The 24,678-nt window shown below is 56.8% G+C and overlaps 2 protein-coding genes across 7 annotated transcripts in view; both read left to right on the top strand.

Annotated features, from left to right (window-relative positions):
• The first annotated feature begins 1,910 nt into the window (after nt 1-1,910).
• The window catches only part of LOC127045842 (zinc finger protein 436-like), a 72,002-nt gene continuing 49,234 nt past the window's right edge, over nt 1,911-24,678 (top strand). For 2 of the 6 annotated variants that reach the window (XM_050942550.1, XM_050942547.1), the window contains exon 1: nt 1,911-2,011. In XM_050942550.1, coding sequence (XP_050798507.1) covers nt 1,988-2,011 — 24 coding nt within the window. In that variant the 5' untranslated portion in view covers nt 1,911-1,987. Of the gene's footprint in view, nt 2,012-20,626; nt 20,833-21,831; nt 22,228-22,672; nt 22,800-23,370; nt 23,485-24,678 lie in introns of those variants that run through there. The other 4 variants (XM_050942553.1, XM_050942552.1, XM_050942555.1 and 1 more) reach the window with 4 other exon arrangements.
• LOC127045869 (zinc finger protein 282-like) lies at nt 5,965-19,037 on the top strand. Its single transcript, XM_050942630.1, has 7 exons — nt 5,965-6,680; nt 9,671-9,797; nt 12,162-12,275; nt 13,624-13,737; nt 14,278-14,391; nt 15,581-15,700; nt 16,210-19,037. The coding sequence occupies exons 1-7, from the start codon at nt 6,237-6,239 to the stop codon at nt 16,770-16,772; spliced, it is 1,596 nt and encodes a 531-aa protein (XP_050798587.1). The 5' UTR covers nt 5,965-6,236; the 3' UTR covers nt 16,773-19,037.

The raw sequence follows: 24,678 nt of genomic DNA, 5'->3' as shown, positions 1-24,678 counted from the left end.
CTGCCAGAAGGTGCTCCAGTGCTCTGGGGAGGAATGTGGGGCGAGAACCTGTATAGAACAGAATACAGTGTAGACTGTCAGTCCTTCATCAGTTGAAACTGAGCCGATCACAACACGTCTTCCAGTCTTCTCTAGCTCTGGCCATCCTTTGCCATGCTTGTACATATTTCCTTGCTAGGAGATCACCCCACCTCTTTGTACTGGGTGGGTGGGAGAATACAGTGCCCCAAGTAAAGCTACACGTGCTATTGCTGAAATGCCTGCCGCCTCCTGCCTTTTCTTGGAGGTCTGGTCCTCCATCCAGCACTGATCAGGTGCCATTTTACTTAGCTGGTAACAGTCACCGCCCAAAAGAAGACATGTTTGTGTGCCACATGTTGATGAATAAAATCAGCGGGAGAGCAGGAGCGTAATGTTTGGAGGATTGTCAGACAAATGCTGGGAAGGGCAAGTGAAGGCTGGAAAATAGCCTGTCGGGGTTGGGGATGTGAAGCCCTCTCAGCCCTTCCTCTGCTTCCTGGTGCAGCATCCCAGCCTGTGTGTGTCCTGCCATGGCTGTGACTGGCCAAGGCTGCCAGCCCTCACCAAGTGGGAATGTGTGTCTCTGCAACTGCTGGGGGCCCAGAGTCTCATGCAGCTTGGGGAGTGGAGATGGCGGGAATGATTATTCTGCCGTAGGGCCTAGGGTCGGCCCTCCCCACACAGGCCTGCACTGGGGTTAGCGTTTAGCAGGTGGGCTGGAGGGAGCCACTGGGCCGTGAACATTCAGATACTCATTTCCCTTATTATATTGCCCTGTTGGGGCCAAAGAGCCTTATTCTTCATGAGATGTTATCCTCTCTGTGCCTTTCCTTTCCCAGGCAGGGCCAGCTTCCGCTCCTGGCACTGGGCGAGTCTCTCCCCAGAAGCAACGAGAAGCTTCTTTTCCAAGCCAGCTCCATGGCCCAGGGGCCTGGCAATGGATGGGAGAGATTTTCCCCTCCTGGAGAAATGCTTCCGAGCCGGTGCAAGCGGCTGATGGCTGGGGGGTAGTTTGGTTTGTATCGGGGGCTGATGGCTGGGGGGTAGTTTGGTTTCTATCCGGGGCTGATGGCTGGAGGGTAGTTTGGTTTCTATCCGGGGCTGATGGCTGGGGGGTAGTTTGGTTTCTATCCGGGGCTGATGGCTGGGGGGTAGTTTGGTTTCTATCCGGGGCTGATGGCTGGGGGGTAGTTTGGTTTCTATCCGGGGCTGATGGCTGGAGGGTAGTTTGGTTTGTATCCGGGGCTGATGGCTGGGGGGTAGTTTGGTTTCTATCCGGGGCTGATGGCTGGGGGGTAGTTTGGTTTGTATCCGGGGCTGATGGCTGGGGGGTAGTTTGGTTTCTATCTGGGGCTGATGGCTGGGGGGTAGTTTGGTTTCTACCGGGCTCACAGCTGCAGCCTGGGCGCAGGGCTTTGCCTGGCAGATCTTGCCTCAGGCCCACTTAGGCTGAGCAGACAGCAAATGTGAAAAACTGGGACAGGCTGTGGGGTAACAGGAGCCTATATAAGAAAAAGACCCTAAAGCTGGGCCATCTGGTCACCCTGGCCCCACTGCGGGGAGCTGCCTGGGTTGGGGCTAACCCAGGGACCCGAGGGAGGGCAGCTGCAGTTCAAAGCAAATTAGGTAAATGCAGAGCCCGGGTTTCCGCCTGTTTCTCAATGGGAGGAAAACCCGGCCCGCCCCTCGGTGCTGCCGCCCCGTAGCGCCCCGGCAGCCGCCCCCTCCTCCTCCCCCGGGGCGGGCCGAGCTCGGGCTGGGGACAGAGCCTGGAAGCAGCGTCCTGGGCCGCGCGGAAACCCGGATGCCCGCCGCTCCCGGCCCCGCAGCCAGGCCACGGCTTCCTCCCGGCTGCGCTCGCTCTGCTCCGCCCGGCAGCGGGGCCGGGACTCTGCCCAGCCCGGAGCGGGAGCGGAGCTCGGCCGGGCCGGGCCCGCTGGAGAAGCCCCGCCCGCCCGGGGGGGCCATGGCCGAGCGGGCCGCTGCCCAGGTAAGGGCCCGGCGGGCGGGGGAGCCTCGGGCCCCGGGAGCTTCTCCCCGCCCGGCCTGGGCCCCGGGAGCCGGGCCGGGGCTGAGCCCCGGGGGGGGGGGGGGGTCGGGTGCAGCCCCTGCGCTGAGGCCGGGCCCAGTAACCCCGGTCCAGCCCTGACTGGAGTTTGTCCAACTTGTTTTGAAACGTCTCCAGTGCTGCGGACGCCACAGCCCCCTGGGGAGCCCGGGCCAGCGCCTCGGGGTGAAAAGCGGCTCTCAAATACCCCCCTCCCTGGCTGCAGAGTGTCCCTGCTGCAGAGCAGCCCGCTCTCCCCTGTGCGCCCCTCCGCCGGGGGGACAGCCCTCCGCGCCTGGAGCAGGGCTCCCCTCGGGGCTCTTTCCTTGGCACTAAACGTGCCCAGTGTTTTCAGCACTTCCTCCGCTCCCAGGTCAGGGTTTCTGTCGCTTTCCTCTGGACTCTTTCCACTTTGTCCACCTCTTTTCCCAGTCGTGGTGCCCAGAATTGACCTGGAAGCTCCCCAGAGTCCAGCCGTTTTACCTACAACACTCCGGTTAACACATCCCAGAATCACATTAGCTTTTTTGCAGCTGCATCCCATTGACAACTCCTGTTCAGTTTGTGGTCAGCTGGAACCCCCAGATCTTTTTCAGCAGCCCAGTCACCTAGCCAGTCCATCCCCATTTTGTAGCTGAGCCTCGATTTTTCTTTCCCAAGTGGAGTGCCTTTGCACTTGTCTCTGTTGAATTTCGTCTTGTTGAATTCAGACCCATGCTCTGATTTGTCATGGTCAGTTTGTTTTAAATCTGTCCTGCAAGGTGCTTGCAACCCCTCCTAGCCTGGTGTCACCTGCAAATTTTATAAGCGTGCTCTCTAGCTCCAGGGTGTCTGAACGGGGAGGGGAGTTAAACTGATCTTGGCTTCAGTGCTGCCTTGTGCTTTGAGGAGCATAACTCTAAATTCCCTGGGGGCTGGGTCCTGGAGTCAGGGGCAGGGGTTGGAAACTCTCTCTCCAGCCCCTCCAGCCTGGCGGTTTGGGATCTGATTGTCAGTTGGAGCTGGAGAGAAGTGCCCTGTTCCCTAGCCTGGCGTTGCCAGAGACCTTCGCTGACCACCTGCACCTCAGGGCTTGGCTACACTGGAGAGTTGCAGCGCTGGTGGTGGGTTTACAGCGCTGCAACTTACCGTCCACACTTGCAAGGCACATACAGTGCTGCATCTCCCTCTCTGCAGCTCTGGCTGTACTCCTGCTCTGCCTGGGGTATAACGATAGCAGCGCTGGTGATGCAGCGCTGCTCTGCCAGTGTGGCCACCAAAAGCGCTGTAATTGGCCTTCAGAGGTATCCCAGAATGCCTGTTCAGAGACTCACAACAGCGCTGCAAATGCTGCAAATGTGGCCACACTGCAGCGCTTTCCCTACACAGCTGTACGAAGAGAGCTGTAACTCCCAGCGCTGTACAGCTGCAAGTGTAGCCATACCCTCAGCGTTTGGGGCCCAGTGTCAGGCACCCCTGGAAAGCGGGGCAAAGTCTCTCCATTCAGGCCTCCCACACTGAAGCCTGAGAAGTCAGTCCAGGCTGCTGAGAAGTCTGCTCCGTGAGTGTCAGTCCAGGCTGCTGGAGCCTGTCGGCCATGGGATGTATTTAATGGCAGCAGGGCAGAGAGCAATGGATGGGGAGTAAAACTGCTTACCCCTGAGCTAGGGAGCAAGGGGTACTCTACTTCAGTGGTTCTCAAACTTTTGCACTGGTGACCCCTTTCACACAGCAAGCCTCTGAGTGCGACCCCCTCCCCACCCTTATAAATTAAAAACACTTTTATATATGTAACACCGTTATAAATGCTGGAGGCAAAGCAGGGTTTGGGGTTGAGGCTGACAGCTGGCGACTCCCCCCGTAAGAACCTGGCGACCCCCTGAGGAGTGCAACCCCCAGTTTGAGGACCCTTGTGCTATTTCTTAGGGCCCCAGTCCTATAGCAACCCCTCCCTCTTCCCACAGAGTAACAAGTATTTGGAGGGGGAGTGAGCAGGGAGGGGCAGGTGGGGGAAGGGAGGACAAAGCAGATAACATTAATTGCAAACATTATTTGTGTGTCTTGTGGTAATGGCTAAGAGCCCCCGTCAGGGTCCAGGACCCCTCTGTGCCAGGCTCCCTGCAAATACAGAACAGTTTGATCATATTGTGTTTGAACAGCACTGGGCACAGGGGGGTCTGGGCCACCTCTGAGTCTCTTAGCCATTACCACATGACACACACAATTCCAAATACTCATTGCCGCCCTTCGTTGTGCTGTGTCTTACGGCAAGAACTGCTCCTGCGACAAGGAGCTGCACATCTCCTGAGAAGTACTGACAAAGCTCCACTTTTCAGGAGGTGCTTGGCTCTTCCCAGGATCCGGCCTTCAGAGTGTAAGCATTACCTCTGGCTTGGTTGCATGGCCCTGTGTGGGTGGGGATGATTTCAGGCAGCAGCAGGAAGATCTCAGGTGGATTATTTAGGATAGAAATCTTGACAGGGCCTGTTTCAGTCAGGAGAGGCAGCTGGAACTGGGCCGATTCCTAGTGTTATTGTATCTCGGTCTCCAGGGGACCCTGATCCTCGCCAGCACTGGTGAGTGGAAGCAGAGTTTGGGGCTGAAAGTCCTGTACAGCTGCAACCAGCAGGGAGATGCAACCTAGCGCACAGTCCCCCACGGAGCTGGAGCGTTAGCAGGCAATGCTCTAGTCCAGGATTTCTCAGCCTGTGGGCCATGACCCAAAGTTGGAGCGCCAGAACGTTTCAAAGGGCCACGTGGCGGCTCCTGCAGCTCCAGTCTCGTGAGGCAGGCTGGGCTTGACACCCCGCTCTGGGGACTGTGATCTTTGGGGTCACAGTGCCGCTCGGGTTTGGCCCAGTTGCCCCTCCATCATGACAACAGGGGGCCTGCCAAGCCAGAGAGGAGTGAGTGGCGCGGAACCCATGTGCCCAGTCACAAGGCCACTCGCACCCATGTGGAGCAGTTGGCCCCCATTAGTGGGGCAGGGGCAAACCTGTGCAGTGCTGCAACCCCGGAGGTCACGACTCCTGGAGCAGGGAGCTGAGCAGAGCAGGAGCTGCTGCTGCAAGGTGAGTGTGGGGTGGGCTCTGCACGTCCACCCACCTGCCCTGAGCCCCCTTTCTGGGGCAGTTCAAAAACACCCCCCCCCGGGGGGCCTATTTACTGGGCTGTGACAAGCCCTCATCTTTTACCAGTGGGTCCTGGGCCAAAGAGGTTGGGAAGCGCCACTGTGGCCATCTCTCCTCGCCCACAAGGGCTCGGAGCGGTGCTCAGCCCCCACGCCCTTCAGGCACTGTTGTGCTGGATTTAGGGAGAGTACAGCTGGTTCTGTCAGCTCCCCCATCCACCCAGTTAGATCCCTCAGCTCCAGTCACCCTGTTCTTTCCTTCTCCCCCGCTGGAAACCCCCACTCTCTCCATATGCCCACATGCCATCAGAGATGGGGGTGGGGGAAGGAAGGACAGCTCTGCCTTTCCAAGCCCTCCTCCCCGCCTCCACAAAAAAGCCTCCTACACTTCATGTATTAAACCCTGTGGAAATTCCACAAACCAAACCTTTGTCTAACAGGTCTGGCTGGGTAGGTGTGACACCCCCCCCCTGAGGGAAATCATAATGAGCAAGGAACTGACAGTGTCTGAGGCTCCCCTTCACCGTACCCCACACTGCAGCTTCCCACAGACAGCGAGAGACTCGGCATCGTGTCAAGGAACTTGCTGCTCCCGCCAGTGACCTGGAAATGCTCTTTGTGCACCACGTTCCTAGCACGTCCTTAACGGCAGCATTGTGCCCCCTCTCCCCCATAGAGACAGGACACCGCCTCCCCCGCTGGTCCTGTGCGCACGTCACTTTTCCCCCCATAGAGACAGGACACCCCCTCCCCTGCTGGTCCTGTGCCCATGTCACCCTCCCCACCTTAGAGACAGGGTACTCCCCTGCTGGTCCTGTGCGCCCATGTCACAGTATCCGTGGGGGTGTCGGGGAAGGGTTTGCGGTTACTGGGCGGGAGGAATGCGTTGTGCGTCTCCACAGGGGAATTCCGTCTGCTGACACAGAGCTGGGTGCTTAGCGGACGTGCTCTGTGTGGACGGCAGGTTCAGAGGAGGTCGTTGGCCTTTCCTGGCTTTTCAGGGCATCTCACTCCTGCTCAGCCTCAGTCCCTTTTCAGTGGAGTTTTGTTTGTGGAATAATGAGCCCCCAGCTCCGCTTACGTTTCTGTCCTTGCAAACAGGCTCCAGAATGGGCCCCGGAGTCAAAGCGCCCGATGCCGTTCCAATCCCGCTCTGACCCCAGACAGACGTCTGAGAGAGAGAGCCGGCTGCAACCGGCAAGGCTTTCCATGTGGCCCGCAGTAGCTGCAATCCAAGCTGTGGACAGGACGGTGGAGTCCCATGCCACGCGGTTGCTAACTCTGGAGAGGAGAGTGGGAACAGCGGAGAAGAAATTAGTCAATTGTGAGAAAACAATGATGCAATTTGAAAGCCAGCTGGAGAGTAAGTGGTCGGCGCTGGGAACTCTGATCCAGGGGTACGGACGGCTGCAGAGGAGGCTGGAGAACATGGAGAACCTGCTGAAGAACAGGAACTTCTGGATCCTGAGACTCCCCCCAGGCAGTAGGGGAGAGGTCCCCAAGGTAACGATATCCCAGCTGGCACTGAGGGGCAGAACTAAATCACGTGCGGAGATTTTCAAGAGTCGGTGCCTAAAGCTGGGTTCCTACCTCTGTATTTAGGCAATGAATAAGTGGCCTGATTCTCCAAGTGCTGAGCACCCAGCCGCTACCGTTGGAGTCCGCGGGTGTTGCTGTGTGCTCGGCACTCTGGAATATCGGGGTATTTATTCATTGCCTAAATATTGCCTTTTGTGACCTGAGCAGCTAGTCAGAGTGCAGGGCCTTGGGGATGTTCCACTGGAATTCAATATTGATGGTATCTTCTTTGTTGGAATGCTGTTTATTTACAAGGAAGGTACAAAGTCCAGGTTCTACCAACGCAGGAGAGGAACCAAACGCTAAAAGAGTGTTGTCGTAGCTTATAGCCCCAAGCCTCTGTAGCCAGCACCAAAGCCAAAATCTCTCTAGGCTTTCCTAGGGTCCAATACTAACCTGTGTTCCTAACACCCAAGCTGTTACTTGCTGGCTTTCTCCCTCCTCAGTGTCGTCATTTCTGTGTGTTATGGTGGAGATTTTGTCTTAGGTGGAGATTTTGGGATTAATTTCCCCCGATGGTTATGTTAATTGAAAGAAGCGCTTACATCCAGTGTCAGAGGTTGGTGACCTCTGCAGTCACTGTACCTCTTGGCATAACAGGGTGAATGCCTGAGCCGATGGGTATGTGTATCCTGGAACTGTTACCGTGTTACAGACATTCATTACTGCAATGGCAGGGGTTTGTCCATCACTGTAACAATCCACCTCTCCGAGAGGTGGTAGCTAAATTGACAGAAGAGTTCTGGGGCTTAGAGGTCAGGTTAACGACTTCTTTTGGGCGTGTGAATTTTTCACAGCCCTGAGTCATGAAATTAGATCGATCTAAGTTTTAGGTGTAGACCAGGCCCTGCTTTAGACATCCACTTTTGAAAATCGTGGCCTCTTTCTCTCGTCAGTCTATTGAAAGATTTATTTTCCCCGTTGACATTCCATCTCCACAGCCATAGGCGCCAACTTTCTCTGGCGCTGGTGGGTGTCCGTGCCCCCCATCCCTTATCACTGGCCCCACCCCCATTCCAACGCCATCCCCAAAGTCCCCACCCTAACTCCACCCCCTCCCTGCCCCTATTGCAGTGGTCCTCAACTTATTTCATCTGGACGAGCCAAGGAGGACTGTGGTGGCAGACAAGCATCCGCCGAAATGCTGCTGACAAGCGGCAACGTCAGTAGGCGTCGCCGTCGAAATACCGCAACATCAATAGGTGCTGTTGCCGCCGAAATACTACTGACAAGCAGCATCATCCAGCGGTGTCGCCGCTGAAATGCCATCGAAAATCGGCAGCATTTCAGCAGCGACGCCTCTGGATGACACAGCTTGTCAGCGGCGTTTTGGCGGATGCTCATCCACCAGCCAGTACGCGGGCGTACTTAGACGCCCTGGTGAGTGCCATGGTGCCCGCGGGCACTGCGTTGGGGACCCCTGCCCTATTGGGTCCCTTTCCCAAATCCCGGCCCCGGCCCTTCCTCTTCCCCCTGTGTGCTGCGTTCCCCCTTCCCCCCCTCCCTCCCTGCCCCACGAATCAGCTGTTTCACGGTGCAAGCGCTGGGGGGGGGGGAGAAGCAGGACGCAGCGGCGTGCTCGCGGAGGAGGCGGAGGTGAGCTGGAGCAGGGGGGCGAGGCAGGGCCACGGGGAGCTGCTGGTGGGTGCTGAGCACCCACCAATTTTTTTCTGTGGGTGTTCCAGCCCTGGAGCACCCACGGAGTTGGCGCCTATGTCTACAGCAAGATTTCCCCAGTCAGGGCCATGCTCTGTAGCGTGATTGCTCCTCTCTCTTCTGGGAGGACCAGGGTATGTTCTAACCAAGTTACAGAAACGTGCTACAATAGCACACAGGCGAATTGTGTTGTGACCTGCTGCTCTGACGCTGCATTGGCTGTTCCTTATTCACCAGCCTAAAGTGGTTTGGACGAACGGAGTGATACGATCTGCCTGCCAACCTGTATGGCGGTGCCTGAAATCACACTGGTTAGGAACACCGTGGCTGTGCTGGGCCATTCCCTCCCCGCTGTTACTCCGTGGCGTCAGCCCCCAGCTATCAGCGCTCAGGCTCCATATCAGAGTGCAGTGTTCAGATGTCTGCAGGGGAGGAAGGACGGCCTAGGGGATAGGGCACTGAGCTGGGACTCAGGAGACCTGGCTCAGTCCCAGGCTTCTTGTGTGTCCTGGGGCAAGTCACTTAGCCTGCGTGTGCCTCAGTTCCCCATCTGTACAATGGGCATAACAGCACTGCCCTGCCTCACAGGCCTATTGTAAGGCTACACACATCAGACGGTGGGGTGCTCACATATGGTGGTAACAGGAACCTTGGTTAAGTTCAAATGTTGCTCAGTATTTGCAGCTTCAGAGAACAAATTCTGTAGGCAAAACCTGAACAAAGAGTTGCTCCCCAGGGACCTCCTAGCTCAGTTAATTGCTGGGGCCAGATGATCCCCTTTGGATCAGTACTCGGAGAATACTGCTTCTACAATAGCATCATCCCAGTTCCTGAAACCTGCTGAGGGCCTGGGAAGGGTCACCCCTGTGAAAGGAGGATCTGGGTGCAGCTGCAGACGTGGAGTCCCTAGCAGCATTTGAGCTGTGCTGCCTGGTACCTGGAGGGCAAGATGGAAGCTCCAGCACTGATCCTGGGGGAGAGTGGCAACTTGCATTGATGGAGAGCTGGAAGCAGTCTCTGCTCTACTCTCCACCTGACCAAATTCAGATTTTCCTTTCCAGCTCTGCTGGTGCGGGGGTAGGGGCAGCATAGCCTCATGCAGCTTTAGCTGTGATGTTTGGAGTGCTTTTTGTGAAACCCATTTCTAATAATTTCCCCAATAATAGCCAGGTGACATTGATCCTCCCCATCTCTGCTGATTCATACGACAGGTGGGATTGACCCAGGAGGTACTGAGTGTGCAACACTTGTGATTCCAGGTGCCGGTGACGTTCGACGACGTCGCCGTCTATTTCAACGAGCCGGAGTGGGGGAGCTTAGAGGAATGGCAGAAGGAGCTTTACAAGAACATGATGAAGGGGAATTATGAGGCCCTGATCTCCCTGGGTAATTCTTTTTTCTTCACTCGCTTACGAGAAGCTGTGAGATCACTGAAGGTAGAGTTGGCTCCAGCTCAAGTTTATTCTCCAGTTCTTTTGATTCCTGGTTGATCAGTAGGTAAAATCCTTGTACTGTGCCTCTTTGACTGATGGTGCTTTTTAAAAAGAGATTAAAATACACCGTGTTGTTCCTTGTTGCTCCACCTCCAGTGCTTTCTACATGTAGCCTAAATGGTGGGTGTTATTGAGTTGTGCATATTCTACACATGCACAGATACTCTGGCACTGTTGTGTTAATGTCAGATCTCCTGACTGAAGACAGAAGTTGTATTTGAGCTAATGGAAACCTTTTTGGTCCCAAGTGAAGATAGTGACATGGTGTAGCTGGGAGCTCTGAAGGTCTCGCTATTTCATCTATGAACTTCATTCCCACTCCCTCCGTGACCTGTTGGCTAGAACAGCCAGTTACTAGTTCTAACTGCGAAGGTGGTTTCTGTGATTCGACTGCATGGAGACCCCAAGTCGCATTACTCAGGTACTTTCCAACCAGCCGCCAGAGGGTAATGGTTTGTGTTCCCCACTGACCTGAGCTGGATTTGAACCAGTCACCTAGGAGAGAGATTCCATGTCCTATCACTGATTGTATGGACCATCCCATTCCAACTCTAGATAGTGGACCAAATTCAGTGCTGGTGTGTGTGGGTTCCTGTAACAGGGTGAACTACATCTGGAGGCCCCGTGCAGCCTAGAGTGGCGGCAAGGGAAGCAGCCAATCAGAGGGGCTGTTGGAGCAGCCAATCAGGGGCCAGAAGGGCCATAAAAAGAGAGCAGCGGAGGAAGAGCTGTCAGTTGCTGCTTGGAGCTGGAAGAGGAAAAACTGGGTTCCTGGCTGGCGGGAAGAGCAGCAAGACCCTGGACAGCTCACTGCAGGCAGGACTGAGCACAGGGAAGTCTGCTTGCAGGGACCAGGGGAACGAGGTGCTCCTGGCTGGCTGCAGGGGCGAAGGCAGGTAGTTGCTGGCGGGTACCAGAGAATGAGGGAATTGCTGCTGGCTGGCTACCAGGACAATTGACAGGCTACGGAGAGGTGGCCCAGGGAAACGCAGGTAGTTAAAGGGGTGTGGCATGTGGCTGATACTCAGAGGCTCCCTGGGCCTAGGACCTGGAGTAGAGGGCAGGTCTAAATCTCCCCTGTCCCCCAGCAGCCATTGGGGAAAGTGGCAGTGCCCTGAGAGAAGGGAGTGTAGACAGGCCCAGGGAAGGGACTGAACATGGACCTGTTATTCAGTGAGTGGCTGCTAGGCACTAGGGCGGGTTTATTAGCCAGCTGGAACATGCCTGGGGCAGCGCAGAGACCAGCAGTTACAAGAGTTCAGACTGACCAGCGCCAGGGCTCGCACGAGCCAGGCTGCCATAGCAACGACCTTCACTGCCCTTGTCCCAGGTCCCTGAGCCGTCTCCTGTCACCTGTCCATTGTTCGCTGCTGCAGAGCTGGGCTGAGTTCACCTGGTCACTTTGTAATGGGAACCCAGCCCCTGAACCTTTCTGGATCCTCCAGCAAAATGAGTTGGATCCACTTCATTTCGCAGCCTCCACAGTCAGCACCACTAGTGCAGAATCGCAAGTCGTAACATTTCCTAGCGGACAGAGAACTGGAGCATCCGAAAAGCAGCTGAAGAGGGGAAAAGCCTGACACATTAGGGATGTAAAAGGTTAACCGGGTAACCGGTAAGCATGAGGCTCACTGGTTAACCCAAGTTAACCGTTAACCCCAGCGGCCGCGCGTCAGAATGGCAGGGGCGGGGATGGTCACTTTTTTAACCAATATTTCCATCCCCAGGATACATCATGTAATTAGGAGGAAGGAAGGGAATAATCCCGAGGGTTGACAGTGGACAGCAAATTCGATACCCCAGATGTACTGCCCACTTCGCCCCAAGTTTTCCTTGGCTAAGATCCTGCACCTGGAATTTCAGGATGTGACTGTACATTGTGTGTCAGAGAGCAGCCCCGGCGGCCCCCAGCTCCCTGGCACGGTTATATTGTAGTATAAATAGTGTCCAAAGGAACCCTGCTGCCCCTCTGTGCGTGGCTCCCTGCTCAGCTTCTTGGTGCTTAATAAATAGGCATGTGGATTAATACTTGCTGTGCCCATGGCAGCCCTGTCCCTTAGGAAGAATCAGAGAGCCCCACCCATCAGAGGAGCAGCGCCCGCCCCAGTGCAGGGTATCCCTGTAACTGTGCAGCGTCTCTTCACGTCGTCTGTCACCCCAGCAGTCGGGGGTTGGGTATTTAAAACCATTGATAATGATCTGTAACGAGTGTCCTTCTGTGTAAATGAAACACTGGAGCGTCTCTCTCCATCTGCAGATTACGCCATTTCCAAACCTGACCTTCTGTCCCGGATTGAACGAGGGGAGGAGCCGTGTGTGGGGGATCAGGGTTGTTCAGAGGAGAGCGAGATCCCTGCAGACTGCAGCCCAGGTACATTGAAACCGCTCAGAAATGAGCCCTGAGGCCTCTCGCTTTAGCTGGGTTCCCAGTCGTCCTGTTCCACTGACGGCCGGGGATTCCCGTTGCTGGAGGTGTGGCTGCCTGGTGAACATGCACAGGAGTGAAGTTAAATGGCTCTATCCTGTGAAAGCTTCGTGAGCTCTTTCATTCCCTCCGTTTCAATCCGACACTTGTGCCAGGGACAGGAGAACGTTTGGGGGAATTTGGGTGAAATGGACGTTGCTTCCCCCGAATCCCTGAGATTGCACCAGGGGGTTGAGCGTCCTGTGTGTGTTATTCCCATTCTTTGCTTTTTTTAATCTAATCCCAGCCAGCGGGTGAAAGCAGCGATGGGATGAAGCCACAAATTTGGATCAGGATCTTGCAACCGCTTCCTCCCCTCTCCCTCTAGTTTGGTTTGATCACCTGTGTCCAGACACCCTGTGACACGGGACGTCCCCTGGCTACCCCCCCACCCCCAGGTTAGGCAGGGCAGGGAGAAGAGAGAAGATCTCTCTGGAAGGAGTAAGTGGGAAAAGCTTTGAGAACCCAAAGCCCTGAACAGCCCAGGGGCAGTTACACAATTTAACCCTGGCAGCCTGTGTGCTGCAGAACGTCCTGTGTCCTGAACGGGCTCTGAGACCAGACAGGCTCGTCCAGCCCCCGGAGGAAGCACTAGAGCAAAGGGAAGCTGAAATTCCAGCAAGCTCTCCGAACGTGCTGCTCCTCCCCATATGTGGATTTCTGTTGTCCTTGTCCCCGGCGAGTGCCATCTGCAGCTCTCCCCCCACCCCACCTCAACTCCCCACCCCCTTCCTGACCATTCTGGCATCAAACCCGTTTGCAGCCCTCCATTTCCCCTCCCACCAGAGCTGCGCTAGCGTCTATTCAGAGCAGGCCCCCTCTGAAAAATGGTGCTGGGCGGAGATGGGTGTGAAGCTCCTTGGCCCAGCTCTCAGTGAGGAGGAGAAACACGCAGGGTGTGTCTGCGTTCAGGCTGGAAGCGGAAGTGCCAGCCAAGGAGCCGGACCCACAGGAGTTCTGATCAAACAAGCAGGCTAACATGTAGCCATGGGGGCGCGCGGTGGGAGGGACTAGCTGCGCCACGTACAATCTCATCTGAGCCGTGACAGATGTACCTGGGGCAGCCAGCCCCTCCCACCGCCACAGCTACACGTCCAGCTCAAAAGTCAATGTACCCTTAATATCCTTGGCTGGGATTGGCTAAGCAGCCTAGTGACTTCGGGCCCCCACCTTCCAATGACATTCCATGGGAACTGGGTGCCCAACTCCCCTAGGCTCCTCTGAAAATCGGAGCGCTTCTCTTTCCTCTGAACAGAATCCCCCGTCTCTGCACCAGACATTTCATTGTGGATTAACCAGGAGGAGGATCCGGGCTGCGGGGACCAAAGGGACTCTGGGGAAAACGAAATCAGTGGAAGCCCCTGCTCTGGTGAGTAACGGATTTTGCCATCTTGGAGCTGGCGAGTGCAGTAATCAAACCGGAGCTCTTACGTCTGCGCCCAGCCATCTCCAGGGACCAGCAGCAGTTTTCTTACCCTCTGGGCAGACTGTCACCCACGTCTGCATTGCTGTACCGAACTTCTGCTGGCTTGTCCTCCTGCCTTTCAACAGCAACACCCTGCCATCGCCTCGCCCCATGTGGGGCTGGCAGTGCCCTGGGGGTGCTGGCAGGGAGCAGCCCCTCCGCTCAGGAGCTGGGACGGGGCCTGCCCTGCGTGCAGAGGATGCTCTCGCTCCCTTGCCTCCAGCGTGGGAGCCTGACCCGTCTGGCCGTTAGTGCACATGCTCTGCGTTCATTAAGCCCAGCGGGGCGGGGGTGTCCCATAGTGTTCTGGCCGTTCAGCGGAGCCGCACAAACTTGTCTTGGAGTGGAGGAGGGGTCCAAAGTGAAGGTGGTGGGGCCTGAGATCGGGTGTTCGGCTCCGGCCGAGAGTGGGGAACACGGTGTAATTCTCTATGCCCTGAACAGAGGTTCAGGTTGTTCCCCCCGATGCCTCGTCCTGGATTAAACGAGAGGAAGAGCCCTGTGCGCAGGATCAGCCGGTCTGTGGAGAAGGCAGAACCCCTGCAGGCCCCAGCCCTGGTGAGTAGCAGCTGAGAGCAGTAGGCACAGGGTGTGAGGGGACGAGCGGGGAATCCAGCTGGACCGTTTTACCATTTCTGCTTGTCTGGGCTCAACCTCTCTAATGTGTTGTTAGTTTACAGGCCGCAAGCCAGCCGGTTGCACCCCTCCTCCTCCCCCCGGCCCTGCCACCCCCCAGAGCCCCTCCTCCTCTCCCTCTTTGGGTGGTCTGACCATTGGTCTTAGCCCCTCATTTTCTGCGTCCTCTTACGCCTCACCAACACCTTTGTAGCCATTCAAAAGAGGTGTCGTCTCTCCTCCAGCAAGAGCCAGCACCGGCTTTAAACCCCCAACTTGGGGGGAAGTGGGAGTAGAAACCAAACTGGAGCCTAATCCCCCAGGAGCGGCAGGGACTCTGGGACCCGGAGTCCAGTCCCCACTATCGCAGGCCACCCCAGCATGGAACCCATTGCTGGAAATTTGTTTATAGCCCTGATTTTCCAGGATGGCACCAGATATTAATTTAGCCATAAATGTCTGTATTAAATCCAAGCAGAATTTGTGCAGTTGCTCCAAACATGCCTAAAAGCCCCACTAGTCAGGAGTTATCACATCCAGAGAGTGACGAACCTTGCTAAGCTGTACAGATGTTGACGACGGAGACTCCCAAAAAGGAGTAGGCCCGGCGGGGGGTGCTCAAACCCACTGGCTGGCTCCTGCTTGGACAGGCAGACACACTAATGGCCCCTTCAGAAGCTCAGCCCGTTATACCCTTTCACACACAAGTGATGTTCTGTCGCTGGCCGTGAGCTCGCTAAAAGCCAGGGATTAGGTAGTTCGGAGTTGTTCTTTCTCTGGCCTTTGCCAGTTGGGCAAGGAATTTTCCTTCTGACTTCATCAGCAAAGGTTCTGGTTTAGTATTTCCAGCAAAGCCTCCCCTGGTGCCTGGCACAGCTGGCTGGACTCCTCCTTTCACCTCTTCCCACAACTGAGAAGTGCCTGCCCTCTACAGAACCTGCAAAACCAGATTTTCTGTAGTCAAGTGCATTTAACCCTGGATAGACTAAGCCGACCCGCTCAGAAACGTACATGCTCCACTTTCAAACCCCTTTCTCTTGCCTCCACTTCCGTCGGGAGCCCCTTCCAGGACGTCTGTCCCGATGGTTAGAAACCGTCTGCTAATTCCCAGCCTGCTCTTCCCTGTGAACAGAATCTCCTGCTCCTGCGCCTGCCCGTTCCCCCTGGGTTAAGCCGGAGCCGGAGCTGGAGCTGTGTGCTGGGACTCAGCCGGCTTTGGAGCAAAGGGGGCTCCCTGGAGAGCCCAGCGCAGGTGAATATTGGGGAGCAACAGCTCGGAACCAGTGAGTGGCTAAAGGAGCTGGTCAAAGCCAACTTCCAGCGCAGTGCGACTGCAAACGGGGCGCCGGGCTCATCGGGCCCCTCCCATCCCCCGCCAGCACGGCCCCTCGGCCAGGGGCGTAGGCCTGGCCCTGCCAGCATTATTCCACCTGGGGAATTCCCAGCAGGCCACGTGAGGCTGCTTTGCAAGCCCAGAGTAGCTCAAAGCAGCCTCGTCACTGGTGATCTCAAAGCCCAGGTCCGACCCCAGCACCTCAGACAGTGGGATGGGGAAACTTCCCCTCTGCCCTTCTCTCGGGGAACAAAGGATTTGCAGAGCCCGGTCTGGTAAACCAGCGTCTTGACGAGTGTCCCAGCTCGCTCACCATAGCCAGCTTCATGGGCCTTGACTCCCAAGCAGGAGCCCCTGAATCGCAGAATTCACTCCCTCCCTCCCCGGCAGGTGACATGAATAACGTCTGCTTTCTTCTGCCCTGGCAGGTGACGAGATCCTGCTCCAACTTGCAGAGGAGCATCGTGCGGAGGAGCGGGGCGAGGGCCCAGGACCCCCCAGGGCGGTTTGTGCAACGTCCAAAGGGACCATGGTCCAGAGCCCCCGCGAGGGCCCTGCGGCTCAGCGGAGAAGCGTCCTGGGGAGGTCGGCTCAGGGCAAGAGGGGTACTGGGGAGCTCACAGCAGCCGGGGGCCAACAGAGAACCGTGGGGGGTGAGGGGCCCGGCCCCTGTGCCGAGCGTGGGAAGTGCTCGGGGCAGAAGCAGTCACTGCTAAGCCCCCAGAAGAGCCTGTTGGCGGAGAAGCCTGCCAAGTGCAGGGAGTGTGGCAAGAGCGTCGGCCGGATTCAGTGCTGCCTCCAGCACCAGCACATGCCCCCGGGCAAGCTGCCCTTCACCTGCGCCGAGTGCCGGAAGCGCTTCCGTAAGAAGCGACCCCTGCTCTTCCCCCACGAGCCGCACGAGGCCGAACAGCCCTTCTCCTGCCCCGCCTGCGGCAAGGCCTTCAGCCAGCGGGACACGCTCCTGGCTCACCAGAAGACCCACCTCTGAGAGCACAAATCCATGTGCGCTGCCTGTGGCCAGGGCTTTGCCCCCGAGGAGTAAATGCAGCACCAGTGGGTGCACGCCATGGGAGGCTGCCCCACCAGTGCAGGAGGTGCTTCGCCCACCTAGCCATGCACCAGTGGGTCCCTCCAAGGGTACTCAGTGTGGGTGGGGCATTGCCCACCAGGACAGGCCGGCAGAGCACCAGAGGACTCGTCTCCTGCACGAGGCTGCCGAGGGCACCGCGGGGCTGGCAGCAGGGAGCCAGGGCCTCTCAGGCTGCAGTGGCCTGAGCTGGGCTTGGTGAGCCAACCCCCTACTGTGCCCATGTGACATGTTACATCCCACCCATGTGCCAGCCGGGCCTGGGCCAGGCGAGGCAGAGACCCTCTAGGAATAGAGTCCCTGGGGAGGGGTTTGCTGCCCACCCGAGCCCTGCAGAGAAACCATCTGTGCAGAGTGCGGGGACAGGGCTTCCCCCAGCTCTGGGGGGACGCGTCGTGTCAGAGCACTGCCGGGGCCAGCACCCCCTGGGAGGAGCAGCCACCGCTCCTGGGCACGGGGAAGGTTAAACGGACACTGAGAATCCAGGCAGGAGGCGTCGCTCGCTGTGGGAACAGCCTTGGTTGCACCCCACGAGCCAGCTGGGCCGGTGCATTCGGGTCCCTTTGCGCCCCCCTGTGTTCGGGCGGCACAAAAGGAGCAGAAAGCAGCCAGGTCGGGCTAGCTGAGAATCCCTGGGCACAGGGGAGCTCTCACCTTGTGCACCTGGCTCCCATGGGACCTTGGCCACCCAAACCTGTACAGGGGCCTCGGCCAAAGTGCCTGGTGCTCCAGCTCTCTCCACTCTGCCCTGAGTCCTCCACACCTCTGCCTGTCCCCCGGGCTGGGGATTTGGGGCATGTGGATGCCAGGTTAACCAGGGCTGGACAGTGACCGTGTCCGTCCCCAGAGCAGGTCCAGCATGTATGGTGACCACACCAGCGCCCCCAACAGGCCCTTCTCTTCTGGGGTGGCTGGGCTGCTCCTAACCACAGAAACTCCAGTGAGGATCTGGGTCTCACGCTCTGCCTGTTGGTAACTGGACGATCTGACCAATGGGCTCCAACGACGTCTGATAACGTCGCTTGGCCAGGTCCCTTGTGACCAGTCCTCCCCGTTCCCAGCTAATTGGCTGCTCTGATGTCATTGAGACACAAGATCACAGACTGGAGAACAACCACCAAGTGCGGCAAAAACTCCTGGTATGAGCATCTCCCCATTACCTGCTGAGAGTCACAGCAGGACATGCTCCTTCTTGGGGACAGGCCCTGGGTCTGCAGCAGGGACTCAAACCTGGGCTCCTCTGTTCTGAAGCAGAACAGGTCGCTCAGCCGTTCTTCGATATTTCTACCCTCAAACCAGCTGTTACCGACTTGGAAACAGCCCAGGAATTTAACTCTTGGCGCTGGAAAGACTCAGAGGGCGTAGTTATCCGCTGCCTTGCACCCTATGCAGTCTTTTCCCCCATGCAAAGTGGGTGCAGAACGCTTCCAGATCAGCTTGCTGCAGCCTCTCCCTCTGGGCCAGCGTCACTGAGCAGAGGGTGCAAGGCATGGGGGACACAGGCCCTGAGTTGCACTCATGGACGGTTCTCCAGCGAGGACAGCTAGGTTGGGATTTTCAGAACAGCCTTTGGGAATTAGGTGCCTAAATTCCATTCAGAGTCAATGGGAGCTGGACACCAGGCTCCCTTTAGGTGCCTTCAGAAAATCCCAGCTGGAGCCTTGGAGCTTAACTCCTCTCTAGAACGTTGTTTGGATTGAGATAAATCCTTGATGCTGCTGGTTCTAGTCCACGTTCCTGCCTGCTCAGGGGAAGTGGAAACGTACACAGTGAAATGTCAGAATAAGCTGGGGGGAGGAATTACTTTCAAAATGCTGCATTTGGCGGCTGCCTGTCTTCTCTGATCTCCCCAGCTCAGCCTGTTACCAGCCTTGTGTGGGCTTCTCCTTTTCTGCCTTGGCTCACATGTCGAGGTGTTTATTTTGCATCACAGATCTGGGCTGCTGAAGTTTTTCTTTAGTTCCAATTGAGAGGTGAACTGACACTCTAACACCTAAAATACACTGGGGTTTCCTTTTCAGGAGGGGCCAGGGGAAGAGAATCCCCTTCCCATGATTTCCAGGGTCAAAGGGCTGCTGTAAACCTGTCTGCTCCAAAAACATGTAAAGAGCAGCTTGGTAGAAATGGAGTTTTTCTAAAGTCTGTAAATAAAATTGTAAAAGCTAATTCCACGGGCCTTGGCTCCTTTCTGTCCTCCTGTGGCGGAGGACAGAAGTGTGTTTTGGTCTCTGAATAACAGAGGGGGGAGTGTACAGTTTGCTGCAGCTATTCAGACAAACTCTAGCCCTGCCATATGCAGGTGGAGCCCCTCTGAATTCTGTAGCCCATGGTCTGTGGACATCTGAAACAGACAGGTATCGATGGCTCCTATTAGTGCCAGGACAGGAGTGGAAACTGGATCCACTTTGCACCCACAAAAATGGAGGTTGGGTGGGTTGAGGCCTTCTTGTAACTCAAACCCTAGCAAGAGAAGGGGCTGTGCCCGCCCAAAGCATCTGTGAGTCTGGGTGCAGCACCCAGGAGGAAACGCAGGAATGTAGGAGCAAAGGGCAGAGGTTGTGATCGTCTGTCCAGGAGGATATGATCATGGTAGCCTGCAGGTCAGCCTGATTTGAATGAGCCTGAGCTGGGCTTCTCCTTTTTAACGACTGCCAGGCCCCAGGCGGCCAAGGAGGGGAGCACTTTCAAGGAGAACCTATTTTTCTACCCTGTGGGGTTACTTGCTCCTGTTCGTGTGCAGTACATGCTCCAGAGTGGGCGGCTGGATCTCAGCCCAGCCTTTTTTAGATGCAGTGTGTTCAGAGGGCAGGAAACAGACATCACCTTTGGCCTGCTATGTCACAGTGCAGCGCTGTCGTGTGGCTCAGCAGTGTGTCTAGCATGTAGCAGTGTGTTTTGTGTTGTCTCTGCATTGCTACACAGCATCACAAGCTGGCCTCTTGCAGGCAGCTGGGAAAACCACACCTTGTTTTAGTGTCCACAAGTGAGCTAGGCACTTCCCCGGCTAGACAGGAGTCTGCCTCCCAGGAGCTTACGGTGGGGGACTTGGGAGACAAGGGAGGCGCTAACATACAGTGAATGTGTAAGTAAATAAGGAAGCATTATTACTCCTTCCCATAACACAAGAACTAAGGGTCATCAAATGAAATGAGTAGGCAGCAGGATTAAAACAAAATGAAGTATTTTTTCACACAGGGCACAGTCAACCTGTGGAACTCCTTGCCAGAGGATGTTGTGAAGGTCCAGACTAGAACAGTTCAAAAAAGAACTAGATACATTCATGGAGGCTGGGTCTATCAATGGCTATTAGTCAAGCTGCTCAGGGATTGAGCCCCAGGCTCTGGGTGCCCCAAACCTCTGAGTGCCAGAAGCTGGGAGTGGCTGACAAAGGAGGGATCTCTCGATAATTGCCCTGCTCTGTTCAGTCCCTCTGAGGCAGCTGGCCCAGGCCCCAGTCAGACTTGGCACCATGGCCCCAGGTCTGCCCTGGTGGGGTCCCGGGGTCCCAGCGCGCTGTGCCGAAGAGGCAGCGTGAGCCCAGGCGTGGGGCTGCCCCGCAGGAGTTTCCCCCTCCAGCCCCGGGTGCTTCTGCTGCAGCCCCACGGGGTCCGCGCCAGGGGCCTGAACCCAGCGGCTCCCAGCCCGATCCCCGCTGCGGGGCTTGTCACATCCGACAACGAGCCGCGCTCCGGGCGCGACTGGCACCGCACAGGCCGGCCCCGCCTGCCGCCGCCAGGGGCCGCTGCAGCCCCGCCGCTCCCGGCCCCGCAGCCAGGCCGCGGCTCCCTCCCTCCCTCCCGGCTGCGCTCGCTCTGCTCCGCCCGGCAGCGGGGCCGGCCCGTGGCGAGGCGGCGCCGGGACTCTGCCCAGCCCGGAGCGGGAGCGGAGCTCGGCCGGGCCGGGCCCGCTGGAGAAGCCCCGCCCGCCCGGGGGGGCCATGGCCGAGCGGGCCGCTGCCCAGGTAAGGGCCCGGCGGGCGGGGGAGCCTCGGGCCCCGGGAGCTTCTCCCCGCCCGGCCTGGGCCCCGGGAGCCGGGCCGCGGGGAGCGCGGGGCTGCCCGGCCGGGCGGGGGTGCCGGGGTCCCGGGGCGGGTCCGGCTCACGCAGCCTGGCCAGGGCTGCCGGGGGCGGTGCGATCCCGGCCCGTTTCTCCCCCCCGGGGTTTGCCTCCCGCTGCGGTCACCTCCGGGGTAGCGGGACGTGAGCTCGGCAGCCGGGGCAGGAGCGTGGGGACCCGGCCCGTGTCCGAGCAGAGGCCGGGCCTAGCGCTGCTCGGGTGTCACTGGGGCGGTGCCAGCGGGCCCGGCCCGTGCGGTCACCGAGCGGACAGCTGAGCACCCACCTGCCGCCGGCTGTCGTGCCAGGCCAGCGGGGGAGGTCAGGGCTCTTACTGGGCCCCCAGGGCGTCTCTCCCGGCCGGCACTGCCCGGCCTCCCGCATGGGCACCACGAGGCGCGTTGTGCCCACTGGAGTTGGAAGGTGGGTTCTGACTCTGCCTGGACCCTGGTTGCTGCCAAGGCTGGGATCTAAAAATGCATCTACCCACTTAATAGAATTGCAGGTAATGAATGGGACCATAATAAACCCCTTGAGTCTTGTAATCAGACCCGCCCTGTGTCGCACTAGTTTTCAGGTGCTAAGGTCTGCGATCCCCCCTGAAGCCTATGATGAAAATACTAGGAGATCTGTGCCTGCCACACCCGGAGTGCGGGCAAACTTTGAAACCTGGGAAGTGCTCAGCAGCGTGGGAGCAGCTCTGTATTGTGCCTAGGGTGACCAGATAGAAAGTGTGAAAAATAGGGACAGGTGGTGGGGGGTAACAGGCGTCTGTATAAGAAAAAGCCCTGAATATCAGGACTGTCCCTATAAAATTGGGACATCTGGTCACCATAATTTTTCCCCTGCAGCCAGATCAGGGTACTATCTCCGGCTCAGTTTTCACTTGCTGTCCTTGCAAACAGGTTCTGGAACCGGACTTGGAGCAACAGGGTGTGATGCCTTTACAACCCCTTGCCGTCCCGGAACAAACTGTGAGAGAAACTCAGCTGGGCACAGCAGCGATTTCCCTGGCTGTAATGACTTCAATCCAAGCCCTGGAGAGGAAGGTGGAGGCTCACACCGCACGGTGGCTGAACCTGGAGGGGAGAACAGGGACGACTGAGAAGAAACTAATAGACTGTGAGAGGACAGTGGTGGAGTTTGGGAACCAGCTGGAGAGTAAGTGGGCCGTGCTGGAGACTCTGATTCAGGAGAATAATCTGCTGCAGAGGAGGCTGGAGAACGTGGAGAACCTGCTGAAGAACAGGAACTTCTGGATCCTGAGACTCCCCCCAGGCACTAAAGGGCTGGTCCCCCAGGTAACTATGTCCCAGCTCGTGCCGAGGGATGCGAGCAAAATATAATATAGAATTATCAGATGATCTTGTTCATCCACCATGCTGTGAAATCTTGGGACCACTTCGGGATGTCCCATGAGTCCCTGCACTATAGTTGCAAATTGTGATGTATGTGGCCCCAGCACGTACACAATTAGGTTTGTCAGCAGCCTGCAGAGGGATGGAGGTTTAAGCAACAGCAGTGCAGGGGTCCCCTTGAGTCGGGGAGGTCCTGAAGTCCTTTTAAGGTACAGAGACGGAAGAAAGGCTTCCTTGCCTTGTCCAGAGGGGTTGTGACTGGCTTGATGACTGTGGGGCTGGGGGTTGTTTGTTCTCCTTGTCTCATAACTAATAAAAGATGTAAGGAGCTATTAACAGGATGGTACAAAAGCAGCAAGCGCTGAGCATGCAACGCGTGTGATTTCAGGTGCCGGTGACATTCGATGACGTCTCAGTGTATTTCAATGAGCAGGAGTGGGGGAGCTTAGAGGAATGGCAGAAGGAGCTTTACAAGAACGTGATGAAGGGAAATTATGAGACTTTGATCTCACTGGGTAAGGATCTGTTTTCCCTCCTTTGTTAGAAGCGGTAACTTGTGTGCAGTTTGTAGTCTGGAATCCAGCTCGGAATTATCCTCCACTTACGTTGCATTTTACTAGGTCAGCACTTGTAGCTCTCGAAGATTTTCTGAAAGTTCAACTCAGTACATCCTCCCATAGGAACAGAGAGTGAAAGTTACCCAGTGGTGGCTTGAGCTCTCCATGTCCTTTGCTTTCTCCCGCTGGATAATAATTGCATTTATCTGCTCCGGCCCGAGTTGTCTTTACAGAAATCTGATGATGTCCACTTCTGACTTCTCTTGGTTCTTATGCACGCTCCGTACTGTAGGTAGCACGCGCGTGCCTTATCCTCACAAACCCCTGTAAGGCAGGGCAGTAGCGTCACCTTTTTATGGATGGGGAATTGAGGCCCAGAGAGATTAAGAGCCACATTTTCAAATGCTCAGCCCCCGCCACTGGGCCAGATTTTCAAAAGAGCCGTGCTCCCACCATTCTGTGCTCTTTGGAAAATCTGCAGTTCTTTGTAGTGTTGTGTTCCCTGCTGTCATTCTTTTCTTTGAAATAGATTATGCCATTTCCAAGCCTGACATCTTAGCCCGTATTGAACAAGGGGAAGAACCATGTATCCGGGATCAGCAGGACTCGGAGAGAGTAGAAATCCCTGTGGAGCCTTGCACAGGTGAGTGCTGCTGCTTCTTCAGTTAGCGTCCCTCTAGGTGCTGCACTGTAGGTGTGTCTGTGCCTCTGATTGGAGAATTTAAGTAGCAGCGTCTGTTCGGCCTGCACATGCGCCCTCTCTCCCTTGTGGGCTGCCTGGAGGTCATCCAGCGCTGTGCAGGCGAACCGCCCACTGCTCCTTCTCGTCGCCCCTGGCCTGGGAACTGAACGAGTAGTTTTCAGTTTTTAGTTCTCAGCATTTCCATTAGCGTTTGTAGTGCCTAGAGAGCCCATTCCCCAAGGGGTGCTTGAACCCTGCTCCGCCCCAGGCCCGGTCCCCACTCCACCCCTTCCCCTAGGCCATGCCCCACCCTGCCTTTTCCATTCCACCCCCCTGCCTCGCTCTATCTTTTCCTGCCCCCGCTCCTCCCCCTTGCCCCCTGCTCACCGCTGAACAGCTGATCCTCGGTGGACAGGAGGTGCTGGGGGGAGGGGAAGGAGCTGATGCTGGTGACTGCCAGGGGGTGCTGAGCATCCACTATTTTTTTCCGTGGGTGTTCCAGCTCCAGAGCACCCATAAAGTCAGCGCCTAAGTAGGGGCATGACCGTTTCCCGCCCTGTTTTAAAAGGCCCCTCTCCTGCAGGGAGGCAATGCCAGGGCTGGATGGACACTCTTGTTGTGTCCCGCGTCTCTCGGAGAGGCACATATTCCGCAGAAGTGCAGCTTCTCCCAGCAGCTGAAGGCTAGATCCCAAAAGAACCGGCAACAAAATTTGAAACTCCTCCCCTGGTCCCGAATCCACTCCAGGATGAAGGTCGTCTCAAGAGCCTTCAACCTCCAGAGGGGGAGAATTGCAGAGAAAGTCGGCTGACTGCCCCTCTAAAGTCTCTAGAGAAAAGGGCTGCAAGCCCTCAAACCAAGCTCTTGACCAGCCAAAGGGGATCCCTGGTGTGTTCGGTCACTTTGGCACCAATGACCGCAAAGAGTGGCACCAAGAGCTCCATATGCCTAGGGACCCACGTAATGCCTAGGGACCCATGGGGCCCAGGCTGGGGAACGGGCACCACTGTCGGTACCGTCTCTACAAAATTGGTGCCAACAAAAAGATCCTTGGCATGAAGCACTTCAAAACAGCTCCAGTCGGAATGAGCCGCACATAAAAGGCCGTTGGTACCGAGTCAGCATCAACAACAGCTCCTGACAGCATCAACCACA

Source organism: Gopherus flavomarginatus, chromosome 2 (genome assembly GCF_025201925.1).
Source record: "Gopherus flavomarginatus isolate rGopFla2 chromosome 2, rGopFla2.mat.asm, whole genome shotgun sequence".
In the NCBI taxonomy this organism is placed as follows: Eukaryota; Metazoa; Chordata; order Testudines; family Testudinidae; genus Gopherus; species Gopherus flavomarginatus.
The sequence above is the reverse complement of the archived record's forward strand: the minus strand, read 5'-3'. Positions and strand labels throughout refer to the sequence as shown.

Excerpts from the sequence above, each read along its gene's own strand:
- LOC127045869 (XM_050942630.1), top strand. The coding sequence starts at position 6,237 with ATGAGCCCCCAGCTCCGCTTACGTTTCTGTCCTTGCAAACAGGCTCCA. Across the intron at positions 6,681-9,670 it reads GTAGGGGAGAGGTCCCCAAG|GTGCCGGTGACGTTCGACGA; the intron begins GTAACGATATCC and ends TTGTGATTCCAG. Across the intron at positions 9,798-12,161 it reads TGAGGCCCTGATCTCCCTGG|ATTACGCCATTTCCAAACCT; the intron begins GTAATTCTTTTT and ends CTCCATCTGCAG.